Source organism: Bombina bombina, chromosome 4, assembly GCF_027579735.1.
Source record: "Bombina bombina isolate aBomBom1 chromosome 4, aBomBom1.pri, whole genome shotgun sequence".
Lineage (NCBI taxonomy): Eukaryota > Metazoa > Chordata > Amphibia > Anura > Bombinatoridae > Bombina > Bombina bombina.
In genome coordinates this window covers 519917000-519932681 of record NC_069502.1, presented here as the reverse complement: position 1 = coordinate 519932681, position 15682 = coordinate 519917000, and the positions used below count along the sequence as shown (strand labels likewise).

Genomic DNA, 15682 nt, shown 5'->3' with positions numbered 1-15682 from the left:
AACGTTTTTTTACTTTAGTATCCCTTTAACATACATGCAGGCTTTTAAAGCTTTCTGAGTACATTAACATATTAATTGCTCCCATTGTCTTTCATTGGCTAAACTTGCCTTATTTAAAAACGTTTTACTAGAAAAGACAAGCCTTGCTACTGCAATTTTCATTTTTTAACAGCGCTTGCATTGTTTTGCGGAATCTTATATCTTTATCTCATCTGCTGCATTTAGTGGCAGATATGTGTCAGGGGTAGGTTTGTGAAGTCTGTATCAGTTATCTGAACTAAAAAAAAACTAAAAAAAAAACCCAACAGCAACAACACAATTCTCAGAGTTAAATTACAGGACAAGGGGCAAAATAAAGAATATTCATAGTTTTTTTTAGTACTCATAATATAGAACTTTATATATTACAAGCTCAAAGTGTTTCATGTCACTTTAAAAAAGTATATAATGATGCCTTAGTATAGATTTACAAATCCGCACTGGTGTTTGGGTGTGTAAGTGTGCTTCTGAGTAAAATTTAATTAATTTATTCTTAGGAGGATGAGCTAAAAAAACATAATTTAGCTGATCTGCCTGTTTAGAAGACAATTTTTTAAAGGTAAAAAATATATATCTTACATTATATTTTACACTCATCATGACAGAACCAAAGCTACCAACATGATGCTGCCCCAAAAGGTAAAAAATGACAGGATTCTTACTTGAAGTGAGTGGTTATGGATCCACCTATAGATGGGGCCTATACCAGGGCTCCACAAATTTGTTCAAAATCCAGCCCCCATAAAGAAGCCAGACACTCCCCACTTTTATACACACACATACATATATATATATATATATATATATATATATATATATATATATATATATATATAGTGTATATATATATATATATATACACAACACAAAAAAACATATACACATACCCTATATAATAACACAATAAAATATGGATTTTGATTTCCCGCTAAATTTTAGGTGTTGCTGGTGGTGGCCAGCAGGGGGAAGTGGGCGGCACTCATTGGTGTCTTGGGAATCTAATATAGGGCTCCAGGACCTAATTTTATGGAGCCAGTGTCTTCCTGGCACCTTGATTTGTCAAGCCGAAGCATAAACAATGCATTTATGTATCCATCAGTGTGCTAAAGTTGTTTTCACATGCTTGAAATATGCAAGTAATACAAGGGACATTTACTGTGTTATTTTTAAAATTAGAGATATTGTAGGTCTGTCTATAACATGATGTGGTACATGTATTTCTATTTGCAGCTATGTCATGATATGTGTTACCCCTGGCTACTAAGTTTAATATCAATATATATGCAGATAATAGAGACATTAGACAGAGATCTAATGATTTATTAGCAGTATTTGTTTAAAAAGTCAAAGGAGGGCTACTAAAATGGTATGTGGTCTAAAAAAACTTACAAAGAATGAAATGTGTATGGCTTAGACCGGAGAAGGGAAAGATGTGATATGATCGAACATTTCAAGTATATTTAGGAGCTTAATAAAGCTGAGGCTGTAAGTATTTTTCATAAAAAGAGTAACACCGGAACAAGGGGTCATAATCTCAAGATGAAGGGTAGCATGTTCAGGAGCAATTTGCAGTAGTACTTCTTCACAGAAAGCTTAGTTGATTCATGGAATACGCTTCCATCACAGGTGATAAAGACAAACACTGTGGATGACTTCAATAGTGCCTGGGTTGAGCACAAGGCTATCCTACAAACGAATTAAGCTTACACTTTATAAGAAATGTGGGCCTGTTGTATGTTTTGGTAACAGATTACTAGACAATGTAATCTGCAAACTGCTACATTGTAGGAAACCATTAAAGGGACACTCAAGTCAAAATTAAACTTTCATGATTCAGATAGAGCAGCAATTTTAAACAACTTTCCAATTTACTTCCATTAACAAAATGTGCACAATCTTTTTATTTTTACACTTTTTGAGTCACCAACTCCTACTGAGCATGTGCAAGAATTTACAGCATATACGTATATGCATTTGTGATTGGCTGATGGCTGTCACATGATGCAGTGGGAGTGGAAATCTGTTGGCGCTCTACAAATAACCGATAATAATAATAATAATAAAAGAAGATATTTCTCCTCCTTTCTGTATTCCTCTAATGAGTATGTGCTGCACCCTCATTTTGTGATCATTATTTAATTCTAAAAAAAATCTCTTTATTCAAGTTCAGAATGATATCTCATGCAGTTCCTTTTTCATTTTGGAGGGTGTTAAAGTGCTTTTCTCTAGAAGAATACCTTTATATGTTTTCCTTTCAGCTTTATGCGCACAGAAGTGAATCTTAGGAGGAGTATGTTCCTTGAGAGAAGTCACACAGAAACTTTTTTTTTTAGTATTATATAGTAATGTACGTGCCCCAACTTCACACTCAGAACCCTGCATAATAAGATAAATAGTTATTGAACTAAAATGTGGCTTTCTAGATGTTTTGAGGAACCTTACAGTACTGGCTTTAGATCATCAGGTCCTTTGAGATAGTTTACAATAAGTTTTGACAGATCAGTTAATAAGTATAGCTCACTTGAAATCGGACATTTGACACTAAAATCATAATTTCTATTCCCCCATCAATCATATATAGCTCTAGTTTTGATCTAATCTCTCACAATAACTATCCTCCAAAACTGTTTGATGCCTAACCATGCCTAATGTCTAAGTCATTCCTACCTATGCCCCTAACACATGGAAATCATTGCTTCACTTCAGGACACAAAGCCCAAGTCTTAACTACCCCAAACTTAGGACCCATAAGGACTGAAAACCTTAATAACCTTAACCATTTTAGCTTTCCATCTATCACTCCAGAATACCCATAAAAAACAGCCAAACTAGACCGCCCAACCTACCAAACCATGCCATGCACAACAACCGTAAATGAATGTAATTGCTCTGTCTTAAAGGACACTAAAGTCAAAATTAAACTTTCATGATTCAGACAGAGCATGCAGTTTTAAGAGACTTTATCATTTACTTCCATTTTCACATTTTGCAGTTTATTTATATGCACACTTTCTGAGGCACCTGCTCCAACTGAGCATGTGCACGTTAACAGCGTATATGCATACTAGTCTGTGATTTGCTGGTTGCTGTCACATGCTACAGGGGACCAGCAAATGGGTAAAAAATACATTTGTCAGAAAGGAAATCTACTGGTTATTATTATAGATCATGTGCTATTGCGTTCTCTTTTTTTATGCACATGTTAATTATGCAATTCTACTGGATTTAATGGTCCTATAAATAAAAAAAATATTTTACTGTTTCCAATTCAATCTAGTACTTTGTCTTCAGAAACTGAGACTAAAACCAAATTACAAACCACATGTATAGAACAAAGTATGTAAGAAAAATAAAAATTATAATTAAATGTTCATTCTTATGGCAAAGCATTTCTATGTGTTTGTGACTCTCAACATATTTGTTTGCAAGCAGACCACCCATTACAAAAAAAATACCTTAGCTCACTTAAGCCACATCTTTAGTAAAAGACAGAAGCTACTTTTAATATACTATTAGGTACTTTCTATTTACTTAATTTCTGTTCCTAGCTTTATGATCCCTGCCACACTGGGATTCTTGCAGATATTTTATTTATGCTTTATACTGTCTATAATGAATACCATGTTTTTTTATTATTATTATAAAATATTAATGTACTTGTTAGCTGCTTAAACTAAAATCTATGAAATCCCTTTTTATCAAACTATTATAGTGTGTTCTGTCATGCATGTATACTATGCTATTTTTTCTTAAAGGGACAGTATACACTCATTTTCATATAACTGCATGTAATAGACACTACTATAAAGAATAATATGCACAGATACTGATATAAAAATCCAGTATAAAACTGTTTAAAAACTTACTTAGAAGCTGTCAGTTTGGCTCTGTTGAAAAGGTAGCCGGAAAGCCCACTGCAAGTGACAAATAAGTCACTCCCCCCCCCCTCCCCCTTCTTTTGCATATGAAAAGACCCTTTACACAAACAGGAGCAAGCTAGAGTAGGTAGTCGAGCGTATTCACATAAAACTTTGGGGCTTGGTTAGGAGTCTGAAAATCAGAGCAATGTTATTTAAAAATAAGCAAAACTATACATTAATTTAAAAAAAAAAACTTTATGGGCTATATAAATAGATTATCTACAAAACATTTATGCAAAGAAAAAATGAGTGTATAATGTCCCTTTAATATGTATTAAATTCCTTGATGTACTCATGAAAAGTGTATGAAAAACATCTGAATTCAATTTAAGGAACAATTCAGTCTTCCACCTGGTCAGCACTCACGTAAGATGTATGTTTGATTTAAAAATAAACACAATAAAAAAATACCCTATGTAGTAGCATCATTTATTTTCACTCACCATAAACCATAAATGTAATAACCTAGGAACTAATGATCTGTATATTTCTGAAGTGGTCATGTTCATTATTTTAATAGATCAATTATGTATAATGTATTGTCCACTCAGGGTATTACAAATTACATAAGACTTTAATTAGTTTTTAATTACATTTACTTACCGTACCCCACCATAAAGCATCTGCATATGTTGAAAACTGTTTGTTAGCTTCTTTCTCCACAAGATAGACAAGGAAAGATGAAAAGATGAGAACCAAAAATCCTATATACCAGGCAGTAATGAGTTCCTATTGTCAAAAAAAGAAAGAAAATAAATGAGTAATGTATATATATAGATTTTAAATTGAGTGTTTCCAAATTATAGCATTTTAAATAGAACTTACAACGCTTATAAAACATACTAATTTATTGAGAAAATAAATCCTAACCTTGCCATTTCTGATACCGACATAGATACAGCATATCAGCTTCCTTGTTGCAATCAATAGTAGCTTGAGCATAATCAAACTTATTCTGCACAAAATTGCAGCAGCACATGCATATGGCAAGATTTATCATGAGGCGAAAGCCCCGATCGGTTGCAGGCTCGTTTATTTGAGCCTGCAACAGGAATTTATATACCCTCTTGTCAACTTGGATTTGGTGGATGAAAACCCCCCCTGAATAATTTGAAAGGGGTGATTTGAGCATTTGCTTCTGCAATGGTAAATATGGGGAACATATGCGCTACACAATCTACAATGAAATACGGATAGGTTCACAACATGTGAATCCTGTCCCTTCCCAGAATGATACATTTTGACCATAGATATACCTTATAAGTAACAGAGAGTTTCTATGGGAGTCACTATACCATAACACTATACCATAACAGTGACAGTATCCTTTGCCTGTCAATAATTTGTGAGGCTGGATACTATACACTTAGATGTTGGGCAGTTTTGGATAGTTTAATGAGTTGGGGAGGTTTAGTTTTGTTTTATACTGTGGAATCATGGCCAGATACTTTACGTGATGCAAAAGATTTCAGTAGTTTATCTAGGCCAGGTCAGCAATCTAGCTTTATTGCTGTAGGGTTGGAATATGTCAACAGGTAGGTGCCAGCCATAATTAAGTGGGAGATGTCACAGTTGAAGTAAATTAAAAGAGGTCTTTGTTAAGGTTAATTATGGGGGAGATAATGGGCTGCAAAACAGTTACCTATATTATATATAGGTACAAGTATAGTCTAGTATAGAAAATAAGGATGGACGCTTTTTGTTGGCTTCTAACATTGCATAAGGTACTGCTGTAATCTAATGAAACTCATTTAGTGCATTGTTATTAAGTAATAAAATCAGAGTGTAATCTTGTGATTAACATAGATACACAAGTGCTGCTGTTAGAATGTTTTCATAGAAGCTCCATTATAGATATATCTATATAATCTAGCTCAAAGTTGTTGTAATTAGTAATTCATGTGTAGTGCAATCGGTGCAATATTGTAAGAATCACGTGAACTTTAAAATGAATAGAAGTGTATTAATGTCCAATTTATAACACTATATTAATATATTGAAATACATCTAATTCATGTGTCGTCATTGTTACCTAGACAAATCTGTCATAGATATTAAATTAGATGTTTAGAGGATGGCAGGACTCATTTTCTTGGAATGTCAAACAGAACATAGGACATCATTCCTAAGAGAGGTGTCACATTGCCCAAGGTGAAATAATGACCAAGTTATATATTTTCAGTGCATGCATAATGACTTCAGAGGTGTCTGATAAAAATGGATTTCCTCCTCAACTCTTTTTTACCAGAGACAACAAATGTTATGAAATATATGTATATATTTACATCACATATTCTTCAGCAATGTTTTTATTAGAACACTTTGGATGGACATCAAAAACAATACTTGATAAGTTGTGTCCTGTTCTGAAGTATGTCCTACCTTGCTATGTGCATAAACAACAGACCCTAGTAATTTCCATGTCCCCCCTCTCCTATCCATGCGCACCATGCGAAGAATCTGTAGGAATCGAAGACTTCGAAGTGCTGATGTTGCGAAAATGTTACCCTGAGTTCCAGCAGAAACAACTGCTACAGATGCAATAAGGACTATGATATCTAAAAGCAACAAAATACAAATCAAAACGGGAAAAATTTATGTAAAACCAAGTAATACAAATAATATCAGACTGATAATGTTCATACATTAATTTTCATGGCAGCTTAGACATTGTTGGCATCTTCAAATCTCTAGTACACTTAAAGATCAAGTGATGCTCTTGCTATGTCAGGCTACACTAAAAGTTTTATTTGTTACAAAGATTAAATTGGAAATCATGTTTATTCGGACACCAAGGGCTAGATTACACTTGTGTGTTAACTCGGCAAGAAGTAAGATTTTTGCGCGTGTCGAGTTGTGCGCGTATTATAAGTTGAAAGTAAAAAGTTTTTGCTTGTGCACTAACCCAACATGCACAAAAAGCCAAAGTTAGAAAATTGCAATTGTGTTAACCTGTTCCCCCATAGACTTTAATGAAGCGCAAAAAGTGGAATAAAAACCAAGTCGCACAAACCCAATAACATTTAAGCAATTGCGCTAACCCAAACATAAAATATTAATATTTCCCATTCCAATGCTCTTCACTTATCAGAATATGTTCTAATTATTCATAAGTAATTATATATATATATATATATATATATATATATATATATATATATATGATGGTATTTTGGTACAATATCTCTCTCTCTATATATATATATATATGTATATATATATATATATCTGAATATCTATTTAAAAATACTTACAGCATATTCCCTTATGTGAAGAACATTGGAATGTGAATTATTTATAGTAAATACACAGCTAAACACTTTATTAAATATGAATATTGCATAAATACAATTTATTTCATGCTTTCAGCTACTTGACTGCAAAGGGCTTCAATGCACTTATATCTATGTTTATATCTATGTTTATATGTGTATATATGCCTGCAAATACATATATACACATATAAATACATATGTATAGTCACACACATATATATATATATTTATATATATACATATTTAATTATTTATATGCATATATCTCTATATTAAAGCCCTTTGCAGCCTTTATTCACCTGAAACCTCATATCTTTGAGCCATTATAACTTTTTATTTCAGTTTTTTTAATGATTTTTTATTAGATAGTGTTATAGTGAGTGTAACTGTACTTTTAAATATATTTTTGATGTGTTTTGCACAACTTTTTATTCAAGCGTTACAGTTTATCTGAGCTTTGAAGATGCTCTATCCCAACGTGTGTTAAATTCGATTGCGCTTGAACAAACGCATTTACTTTCAACTTGTAATACACGAGCTACTTCCACCACGCTCAAATACCTGCGATAAACCCCTTTTAGCTTGCGTGCAGCAGTTAGTGGGCTACTCATAATCTAGCCCCGAGAAAGAAAATAAATAGCTGTTGAATATTGAGAATTGCAGTATTTTTAACACTTTTAGAAAATACAAATTGCCAAACTCAATACAGAGGAGTACACACACACACACACACACATATATATATATATATATATATATATACACTGTATTTACTATATATATATATATATATATATATATACTTCTCAAAGTTTCCACTTGCCCACTAGCCATTGGCGAGTAGAAATTGAACTGTGGTGAGTAGTGAAATATAGTGAGTGAATGTTAAATTAGCATTCAGTCACTGTTGAATGCTGGGCGTGTAGGTGCATCAATAAAATGTTGCTGTTAAGATGGAGTGTCAGCTTGAAGTTAGAGCATCACCATGAAAAGTGTGGAGGCACAATAACAATAAATTGAACATGAAATTCTAAATAAAATTTGATATAAAAGCAATTAATTTTGTAAGATTGTTTAAGAAAAAACAAAAATAGAATAATTACATTTTTAAGATTGCATCATTCATGTTTTTTATTACAGTAATTCTTTGTTTAGGAGCATATCTCATGTATATCCCAAATAAACATATAACTAGTAAACTAATATTTAAAAAAATAATTATGGGCCAGTAGTGGGGGACTATATTTTTCTGCTTACATGCAAACACCGCTCAAAGTAAACTTTCAACATGGCTTAGCGCGTATTACAAGTTTGAATATCGCAACTGAGTTAGCTTCTTTTCCCCATAGAATTCAATGTAGCGCACTGAAGAGAAAAACTTAACACTTATCGCTTGCGTGCTAACCCAAACTAAAGTTCTTTACATAAAGAAACAAAGTGAACATTTTCTTCTAATTGAAGAACATTGCAACTTGAAATATTTACAGTAAAAACACAGTTAAACAAATTCTTAAATATTAAAAATAGTTAAAAAAATATTTTTAAATTTTTAAGGTATTTAAGTGGAAAGGGTTCCAAACTTAGCTTAGAGCTTGTGAGCGAGTGCTAGACTTTATTTCTGTGTGTATTGTAATGTCTGTTTAGTAATTTTCCCTAGGGACTTGTTCCCAGGCTGGTCTGGGCCAAGAATGCATGTTACTTTAGAAATTGTGCAGCTTTTTGAGAGTGCTATAGCACCATAGCTGAGCAGTGTTTTAGGGTCATGTGATATATCGGCTAGATTACGAGCTTTGCATTAGAGGCTATGTGGTGCTAACGAGCAGTTTTGTCTCACTGCTCACTTATCTACAGCACTGGTATTACAGGTTTTTACAAACCCGTCGTTAAAAGACAAGAAGTGAGCGTTGAGCAAAATTTTGCTCATTACCGCACTCCAATACCAGCGCTGCTTAAGTCAGCGGTGAGCTGGTCGTACGTGCTTGTGCACAATTTCCCCATAGGAATTAAGGGGGAGAGCCGTCTTAAAAAAAACACCTGCAAAAAAGCAGTGTAAAACTCACTAACGCAGCCCCTTTGATTCCTATGGGGAAATAAAATTTATGTTTACAACTAACACCCTAACATGAACCCTGAGTCTAAACACCACTAATCTTACACTTATTAAACCTAATCTGCTGCCCCCGACATCGCCGACACCTACATTATTCTTATTAACCCCTAATCTGCCGCTCCGGACATCGCCACCACCTACATTATACTTATGAACCCCTAATCTGCTGCCCCAACATCGCCGCCACCTACATTATATTTATTAACCCCTAATCTGCCACCCCCAATGTCGCCGCCACCTACCTACACTTATTAACCCCTAATCTGCTGCACCCAACGTTGCCGCTACTAGAATAAACATATCAACCCCAAAACCACCGCACTCCCGCCTTGCAAACACTGTTAAATAATATTAACCCCTAATCTGCCACCCCCAATGTTGCTGCCACTATACTAAATGTATTAACCCCTAAACCTAAGTCTAACCCTAAACCTAACACCCCCTAACTTCAATATAATTACAATTAATCTAAAGAAAATTACTGTAATTAACTACATTATTCCTATTTAAAACTAAATATTTACCTATAAAATAAACCCTAAGATAATAGTTACATTGTATCTAGCTTAGGGTTTATTTTTATTTTACAGGCAAGTTTGTATTTATTTTAATTATACACTATAATTAAATAAATTAACTAAATTAAATACAATTACCTAAATTAAATTAGTTAAAGTACAAACAAAACCACACTAAATTACAGAAAATAATAAACATATTACAGATATTTAAACTAATGACACCTAATCTAATAGCCCTATCAAAATAAAAAAGCCCCCCCAAAATAAAAAAAAACCCTAGCCTAAACTAAACTACCAATAGCCCTTAAAAAGGCCTTTTGCGGTGCATTGCCCCAAAGTAATCAGCTCTTTTACCTGTAAAAAAAAATACAAACAACCCCAACAACCGTAAAACCCACCACCCACACAACCAACCCCCCAAATAAAAACCTAACTAAAAAAACCTAAGCTCCCCATTGCCCTGAAAAGGGCATTTGGATGGGCATTGCCCTTAAAAGGGCAGTTAGCTCTTTTGCAGGCCCAAACCCTAACCTAAAAATAAAACCCACCCAATACACCCTTAAAAAACCTAACACTAACCCCCTTAAGATCAACTTACAGTTCTGAAGACCGGACATCCATCCACAAGGAAGCGGCAGAAGTCTTCATCCAACCGGGCCGAAGTCCTCAAACGAAGCCAGGAGAAGTCTTCATCCAAGCCGGGCGAAGTGGTCCTCCAGATGGGCAGAAGTCTTCATCCAGACGGCATCTTCTATCTTCATCCATCCGACGCAGAGCGGGTCCATCTTCAAGACATCCGATGCGGAGCATCCTCTTCATCCGATGACTACCCAACGAATGAAGGTTCCTTTAAGTGATGTCATCCAAGATGGCATCCCTTAGATTCCAATTGGCTGATAGAATTCTATCAGCTAATCGGAATTAAGGTAGAAAAAATCCTATTGGCTGATGCAATCAGCCAATAGGATTGAAGTTCAATCCTATTGGCTGATCCAATCAGCCAATAGGATTGAGCTCACATTCTATTGGCTGTTCCAATCAGTTAAGGGTGTATTGGGTGGGTTTTATTTTTAGGTTAGGGTTTGGGCCTGCAAAAGAGCTAACTGCCCTTTTAAGGGCAATGCTCATCCAAATGCCCTTTTCAGGGCAATGGGGAGCTTAGTTTTTTTTTAGTTAGGCTTTTATTTGGGGGGTTGGTTGTGTGGGTGGTGGGTTTTACTGTTGGGGGGGTTGTTTGTATTTTTTTTTTACAGGTAAAAGAGCTGATTACTTTGGGGCAATGCCCCGCAAAAGGCCCTTTTAAGGGCTATTGGTAGTTTAGTTTAGGCTAGGGTTTTTTTTTTAGTTGGGGGGGGGGGGCTTTTTGATTTTGATAGGGCTATTATATTAGGTGTAATTAGTTGAAATATATGTAATTTGTATATTATTTTCTGTAATTTTGTGGTTTTTTTTGTACTTTAGCTAATTTAATTTAGGTAATTTATTTAATTATAGTGTAGTTTTAGGTGTTATTGTAACTTAGATTAGGTTTTATTTTACAGGTACTTTTGTATTTATTTTAGCTAGGTAGTTATTAAATAGTTAATAACTATTTAATAACTATTCTACCTAGTTAAAATAAATACAAACTTGCCTGTAAAATAAAAATAAACCCTAAACTAGATACAATGTAACTATTAGTTATATTGTAGCTAGCTTAGGGTTTATTTTATAGTTAAGTATTTAGTTTTAAATAGGAATAATTTAGTTAATGATAGGAATTTTTATTTAGATTTATTGTAATTATATTTAAGTTAGGGGGTGTTAGGGTTAGACTTAGGTTTAGGGGTTAATAAATTTAGTATAGTGGCGGCGACATTGGGGGCGGCAGATTAGGGGTTAATAAGTGTAGGTAGGTGGTGGCGATGTTAGGGACGGCAGATTAGGGGTTAATAATATTTAACTAATGTTTGCGAGACAGGAGTACGGCGGTTTAGGGGTTAATATGTTTATTATAGTGGCGGGAACGTTGGGGTGGCAGATTAGGGGTTAATAATTGTAGGTAGGTTGCGGAGACATTGGGGGCAGCAGATTAGGGGTTAATAAATATAATGTAGGTGTCGGTGATGTTCGGAGCGGCAGATTAGGGGTTAATTTTATTTTAGTGTTTGCGATGCGGGGGGGGCCTCGGTTTAGGGGTTAATAGGTAGTTTATGGGTGTTAGTGTACTTTTTAGCACTTTAGTTATGAGTTTTATGTTACGGCGTTGTACCATAAAACTCTTAACTACTGACTTTAAAATGCATTAGGACTCTTGACAGGGTAGGTTGTACCGCTCACTTTTTGTCCTCCCAGGACAGACTCGTAATACCGGCGCTATGGAAGTCCCATAGAAAAAAGACTTTATGAAGTTTATGTAAATCGTTTTGCGGTAAGGCCAAAGAAGTGTGCGGTGACCCTAAACCTTTAAGACTCGTAATAGCAGTGGTAGTGAAAAATCAGCGTTAGGACCTCTTAACCCTGCTTTTTTACCCTAACGCACAACTCGTAATCTAGCCGTATGTGTACATACATATTTATGTATTTATATGTGTATATCGTATTTAAAGACATATAAACACATAAATACATAAAAACACACACACACACACACACACATATATATATATATATATATATATATATATATATATATGCATTGGAGCACATTGCAGTGAAGAAGATGAAATCATGTAAAAACATGTTTATGCAATATTCATATTTAATAAGTTGTGATAGTGTGTATTTACTGTAAATATTTCCAATTCCAATGTTCTGCACATAACAGAAAATGTTCTAAGTATTTGTAAATAAATATTCCTTTATAGATCTGTATAAATATATACCTATAGATAATGTATATATTTAGGTATAAATATATATTTTACAAAAAATAATATATATATATATATATATATATATATTATATTCATATACATACTGTATATGTATGTATTTCTGAATACATAGAACATATTCTGCTTTGTGAAGAACATTGGAATGGGAAATATTCATATTTCCATGTCCGGTTAGAGCACTTGATATGTTATATACTATTGTGTTTGCGTGTGAGTAGGTTTTTTTGCTCCACTGGGGGAATAGGTTATCGTTTGCGCGATATTCTAAATTTGGCTTTTTACACGCATCGGGTTAGGTTACTTTCAACTCATAGTACGAGATCAACCTGACGTGCGCAAAAAGCTTACTTCTAGCACAGTTAACGATTGAGCGGGATAGTTAAATAGCGCTCCACTTGTAATCTAGCAATTAGTTCTACCTTTTATTGATTTTTATTATTGTTCAATAAATGTGTAACTAAATATCTAGCAGAGTTATGGTTGTGATTTTTATGGCAGTGCAGCCTGGGTCACGCTTTGGTCTTATATGATTTTTATGACTCCCTTTTATTTTTAGGATTGGAATATTAAGAATGCCTGCTGTGTATTTTCAGAGATGACATAATAATACATTTAATAATAAATAACAAACTAAAACAAATAATGAAACCATTTTCACAACAACTTTTAAAGTAGTTTTATTCATTTTTTTGCATTTGAATTAAAAAATGAATTATTGCTTTCAAACATTTTTCCATAGAAAAGACCTCATTATGTCAGATTATATAACACAAATGCAGTTTTTTTGTGAAGCTCAGTTTATATTTTTGCAGTATTCACTCAAGCATCCTTGCCTCAGTTTTCATTCCATCTCCCTAATCTTGCTCTAACTCCAAAATTCTTAAGGAATTAATTTCATATTTGAAATATGTATTTTTCTTATAAGTCCTGTTGTTCTGTTTCTTTGTAAGCACAAATGTCTGAGAGGTAAATAAATTGCTTAAGACAGTACAAAAATCACTAATTTGTATGATTGCACACATTCTTTATATTACTATTAGCAGAGTATACATGTGATGAAACAATCATGTGCAATTGTATATGTCAAGACATTTGTTGGTGTGTTAAATACATTAAAAGGGAACAAAAGAAAAATCACAGAATATACTTTTGAAGTTTCTCTATTACTCCCATGGAACACCTATAATATATTAACTATTTATGCAATTATCATTGATAATAAAGAGCAAAAAAACAACAACAAAAAAACCTTAATAATAATCCTGTATGAGCTGGAAGATTGTGGGTATATTGTACATTTGTATATAGTGTGTTATACATATGTATTATACTGTAAAATAGTACATTATGCATTTAAAGGAACAGTCTACTTGAGAATTGTTATTGTTTAAAAATGATTAGCTGTAACTAAGCCCCATGCGGACTGCCCATTATCTCAGTGGTTTTTACAATCTTGCATTTTAGCAAGTCAGTACTGGTTCTTGTATAACCATTATCATTCTCTACAGGAGTGAGCACAATGTGATCTATTTGGCACACATGAACTAGCACTGTCTGGCTGAATTGAAAGATTTAAAAAATCTAATAAAAAGCACTGAAACTAGGGCGGGTTGCATGGGCTTAGAAACAGGCAAACTTAAAGGTTATAAAGTGTATTAATATAACAGTGGTTACGCAAAGCAGGGGGCTGGGAATAAAGGGAATATCTATCTTTTTAAACCATAAGAATTTTCAAGTAGACTCTGTCCCATTATTTATGTTTGTTATTTAATAACATGTCTTGGTTTGGTTTTATAATAGAGTGGTTTTTAAGACATGTTTTTAAAAGAAGGTGTTTTTTTTTAACATTGTATTTTTTATATTTGTTACAAGTTCACACTGTAGTTCTAATATCACAATTGCACCATACCAAACTTGTTTAATGTTACTAACACTTTTACTACAGTGCATCCGTAATATTAGAAAAGTTTATTTCGATTGCAATCTTGATTGTGATGGGGATACCTTTATAACATAGCACTATTGTGACAACCCTTTTATGTTTGGGCCCTTAGACTTCCAGTTCTGTGGAGAGAGGCACTCTATATTGTTAGCAGTATTCAATAGTAATATAAGTGTTACATCTATTTGCCTGTGTTATTCAAGAAAAAAAGTAAACATTCTTACCTATGACACAGAATGGCTTCCTTGCAAACCTTAATCTTCCTTGCCATCCTCTGTAGCGACAGCAGCAACCAGCAGACCAAATACGAAAAATATATTCCATTCCAAACACAACAATCATGACAAATTCCTGAAACATAAATGAAAAACAATGTGAAAAAGAAATACTTAAAGGCAAACATAAATCTGTTATAGTATTTTGCCCCAAATTATATATAAATGCATCCACAAATGAGAAGTACATGGCTATTTATTTGTGACCTGGTATAGTTAATCTATATAGAAAGGTAGACCTTTATCCACATTAACAACTGATGGCCCACTGTGCCACAAATCAACACACAACAAGCATTATTTATATATTTACATACAGTACTGTATATAAAAAGCAGAATTAAAAACAGATAATTCAAAGTTGAGTTAGTTCTTTTTAAATCATGACTTCTTCTGACTCCTACACACACAAAGTGTAGCCTGGTTGTTTTGTGGGTCTCCAAGCATCCCTGCAGGACCACCCTAAGTGGGACCCTGGGCAAGACAAATTTTTGGGGCCCCTCCGCCAAACCGTATTCCTCCCTCTGTATAGCCAAACCCTGTCTCAACATTCAGTGTGTCCTATATAAAGAATAGCACTATATATAACACCTCCTGATACCATAAACACATCTTCATAAACTAAATACAGGATGTGCATAGCCCCTTCCCATACCTTCATTCCTGAAGATAGTGTGGGAAACTCAATGTGTGGGGCCCAGAGGTGTCCCTCTTGCCCTACCCA

At 33.9% G+C, this 15682-nt stretch overlaps 1 protein-coding gene across 1 annotated transcript in view; it reads right to left on the bottom strand.

The window, feature by feature from the left end:
- Positions 1-15682, bottom strand: part of KCNQ5 (potassium voltage-gated channel subfamily Q member 5) — a 433357-nt gene that overhangs the window by 287782 nt on the left and 129893 nt on the right. Inside the window, exons 6-8 of the mRNA XM_053711999.1 lie at positions 14908-15034; positions 6342-6517; positions 4563-4688 (exon numbers count right to left, since the gene is read on the bottom strand). Coding sequence (XP_053567974.1) covers positions 4563-4688; positions 6342-6517; positions 14908-15034 — 429 coding nt within the window. The remainder of the gene's footprint in view (positions 1-4562; positions 4689-6341; positions 6518-14907; positions 15035-15682) is intronic.